Source organism: Alligator sinensis, unplaced genomic scaffold (genome assembly GCF_000455745.1).
Source record: "Alligator sinensis unplaced genomic scaffold, ASM45574v1 scaffold957_1, whole genome shotgun sequence".
Lineage (NCBI taxonomy): Eukaryota > Metazoa > Chordata > Crocodylia > Alligatoridae > Alligator > Alligator sinensis.
Window position 1 is genome coordinate 571,701 of NW_005842039.1, and position 4,032 is coordinate 575,732.

Genomic DNA, 4,032 nt, shown 5'->3' on the forward strand with positions numbered 1-4,032 from the left:
CTGCTAGGTCCTAGTGCCCCTGCCTCCTGTTAGCTTTGACAGGAACCAGGGACAAGTCAATACAGTATTAAAGTCTAAGGATTCCCTCTGCCTCTAGCTCTCTGCCTGAAGGGGCAGAGCCCATGCAGCCAATTGCTACCAGCCCCGTCCGGGGCACATGCATAGTTATGTTACAGACAGACAGACGGAAGTACTAAGCCTTTTATTATATTAAAATGTTCAATATCAGGGCCTTGTGGCACGTAAGATGTGTTACCTGCACTTGATAAATGCAAGTGAACACACATTCATCAGTAAAACACGCACTAGGTGCACTCGTATCATAGCAAAGGTAGGGCTTTTTGGGGAAGAGTATCTCCCGTATTAAGTAAAATGTGTTCGGCTATTATCCAACCACTCTGGAAAGATAACAAGCAATCTGCTGATTGTTGGTCCCTGCCCCAGAACTGCACTGGAGTCTTGAACCACTTCTGGTCTCAAGGCACCAGCAGGATCAAGAGGCAAGGGCAGCACCCTCTCCCAGGCTCAACTACCCATGCCTTCTTCTGCCCACTGTCAGAGGCAGAAACCCTGCTCACTCACCAGCACTCTCTAGGAAAGGAAGCAGGCTGGAAGATTGTAGTAAGCATTACTGTGTAACTGCTCAGAACATGTTCTAACTTTTGGTAATGCTTGCTACATTCTAAACACCATATTTACCCAAATCCAAAACAGCTTTCAATGTTAAATGACCCCCCCATAATTAGATTCTGTACATGGAAAATCATGAATGGCACGTGCTCCTGGCGGCTGGGGCGGCATGGCTGCACTGGCAGCGGCAAGAGCACAACAGCGGTGGTGGGAGCACGGCAGTGGTGAGCAGGGAGCTCCCACAAATACCACCAGCACTGCCAGTGGTGGGGCAGGGTGGGGTGGCGAGTGCCAACCAGGGGTTGGCGACCACACACAGGTGCTGATGGCAATGTTGGCGGCAACCAGGGGCAATTGTGGACCGCCCACAGACACCACCGGCGGTGCTGGCGGCAGGGTGGTGAGTGGCGACTGACTACGAGGAGTGCACCGACAGGCGCAGGGGGTGGACCTCCATGCGCAGGGGGTGGATGTGCACCCGCATGCATCCCCTACACGTTGCGCCTGTGGAAAATTGTACATTTGTTATAATTTTCCATGTAGAAAATCTAATTAGTGGAAGGGTATCTTAAATTTGTCCCCACTCTCCGCTGTTATGACAAGGGTGAGGGGCCAGACCCCTGTTTCTTGCTCCCCTGCCCCTCCGTGCCTGTGTCTGCCCACACTGCCTACCCTCTGCCCCTTGCCTCCTATGTCTGTCTGCCCCTCCCACTCCCTGTCTCCCCCACCCCTTGCTCCACCCTGCAGCTTGCCCCCTCCTCCACTTCCTGCCCACCTTCCCTTACCTTCTGTTGCAGCTGTGCTCCTCAGGGCAGTCAGTAGCAGCCTAGCCCCTGCTTTCCCCTCCCACTGCTCCTTCATGCAGCTTGCCTTTCCTCCAACTCCCAACACCACACCTGTGCCTGCCCCTCCATTCACTGTTGCCCCTCCACTTGTGTTCTGCTGCAGCTTATTCAGCAGCAGCATGACCTCAGTCCAGGCCAGCCAGGGAGAAGCAGCAGCAGCTCCCGGCTGGGCAGTTGGGCCTGGAGGGACCACAGCCAGAGCAGAAGGTAAGGTAGGTGGGTGGGGGACAGCTGGGGAGAGGAGAGCAGATGGTGGGGGAGGCAGGCACAAGCAAATGGAACAGAGGGTAGAGGGGGCAGGTTGCAGGTTCCCCTTCCCCTCACCCTAGTCTCCCATGCGCTCCCCTTGCTCACATGCCCCCTCCCCTACTATACAAGCTATTCCAGCCCAGGGCAGGTGGCAGCTGAGTTCTAGTTTCAACCCGGTGCTTGGAGCTGGAGCTGAGTTGCCACCTGCCTTGAGCTGGTACTCTAATCTAAAATTAGGCTCCACCCCCCCCATGCTGACTTTGGGGGGGAATCTCATCTTGGATTTGAGTATACACCATAAAACTCATGCTGTGTGTCCTATGTGATGAGGCCCCAAAAGAGGAGGTGTACCAAAAAAGACTAACTCTAGTAGCTCTTTGTTAAACAAAATCAGATTGGTGGCCACAAGTATCATATCGGGGGTGACTCTTTCAGAAGGATACTGGACCTAATCTGCAGTTACAGTTCCTGAAGCCTGAGAACTGTGAGCAGTGGACATGGCCTTCTGATACTTCAGAAGCATCAGTGTTCAAAGAAATGCTTCCTATATGCATTGATCTATAATGTGTTGCACATCACCCCACAACACCACTCTCCTAATTTAGGGTTAACATGTGCACACACCCCAGGGCAGAGCTAAGCCTTCCAAATTAAAAAGGCATCCTAATGTAGGAGTATCCAGGTACTGCAAGAAAAGACCTTGTTTGCTGCAAGACAAAGACTATCACAGAAATAACGTGCTTGATCCATTAAGAGAAAAAAGGAGCCCTCTAACCATTTTTGTTGCCCTTCACTGGACTCTCTCTAATTTGTCTACATCCTTTGAGGGGGCCCGAAACTGGACAAAGTACTCCAGACTGAGCTTCACCAGTGCCGAATATAGGGGAAGAATCACTTCCCTTGATCTGCTGGCAACACTCCTACTAATGCAGTCCAGTCTGCTGTTAGCCTTTTTCACAACTAGGGCACACAGTTGGCTTATATACTACTGTAACCCCCAGGTCCTTCTTAATTCATCAGGCAGTGTAATTAATCATCTTCACTTGCATGTCGCATGCAGTGGTAGTGGGGCTTGACTCATTTATCACTTTGTCCAGAATAGATCTAGTAGCATGATTCTAAGAAATATATGGCATTTGAAATTTATGTGCACTTCAAATAAAATGGAAACACACAAGTGTTGCTCTTTGGTCAAGGTAATTTTACACTAATGCAATAGAAGTTTATTTTACAGAGTGTTTCATATCCTAACAATAACCCAAAATAGAAAAATAAGAAGAAAAATAATAGATACAAACAAGGGGTGCAGTATATTTGCAGCTGAGCTGAAGAACAAAGAAAAAATAAGCTGTAGAGGGGATGTGACAAGGCTGTAAAACAACAGCACTAAATAAGTATGCTGGGGCTGATAGGCCTCTAGGGAATACGAGTGTGGCTATGTTAAGGTTTTAAAGTTTACTTGTGTGAGTTGCTGAAAGAAATATAGTATTATGACTCATGGGTTCTATAGTGTTTCTATTATTGACAAAGAGAAATATATAATTCAGGAAGTTAAAGTTATGCAGTATAAATGCCCTGCTCCTAAAAATCAAACAATTTTGTAATGCTATGTTCAACCGTTTGTTTTTTGTTTGTTTGTTTTTTAGCCCCTCAAGTCATAGTGATTTGAAGAAAGAATCCTCTGTCCTCAACACTGCTAAATCTCAAGGAAGATATGGGTCAACGCCATCACCTCAGCCAAAACTCCTTTCCCAACACCCACTACAAAAGCAGGGAAGAAATAATATGATTCAAACTCAGGTTGTACAGAAACACACAGCCAATGGAGTAGTAGCACAAAACCAGATGGAATGTGAGGACAATAAGTTACCTGATCATAGCACCAATACATCAGCTCAAATTTCAGACCCTTTAGTCAACAGTAGCTTACTAAATGGGGAAAGAGAAAGCACTACCATAGACTCATTGCCAACTACAACTGCCTGTGAAGGACAAATTCTTAATAGCTGCTGCAGGACTCCAAGCAGTAGTATATTGCTACCATCTGAAAAAGAAACTGTAGAAACAAATATCGATGTAGAGGAAAAACAGAATGATGAACTTGACAAGCAAGACCAGCTTGTAGAAGCAAAGGTAAAACAATACATTAAATCGTTTGTGTATGGCATATTGCTATACCAGATGTTTTCATCAGCTGTTTTGTGTGTTTGAAGAAAAAAAAAAAGGGAAATTTGGTTTTGTGTTGTTTCTAAATTTGATTTTTTTTACCAGCTCTGCAAATACATAAAAGACTTATTAAACTTTCAGC

The 4,032-nt window shown here is 46.8% G+C and overlaps 1 protein-coding gene across 13 annotated transcripts in view; it reads left to right on the forward strand.

Annotated features, from left to right (window-relative positions):
• The window catches only part of FGD4 (FYVE, RhoGEF and PH domain containing 4), a 146,060-nt gene that overhangs the window by 97,160 nt on the left and 44,868 nt on the right, over nt 1–4,032 (forward strand). For all 13 annotated transcript variants that reach the window (XM_025202866.1, XM_025202868.1, XM_025202861.1 and 10 more), the window contains one exon: nt 3,371–3,857. In XM_025202866.1, the coding sequence (XP_025058651.1) occupies nt 3,371–3,857 (487 nt within the window). The remainder of the gene's footprint in view (nt 1–3,370; nt 3,858–4,032) is intronic.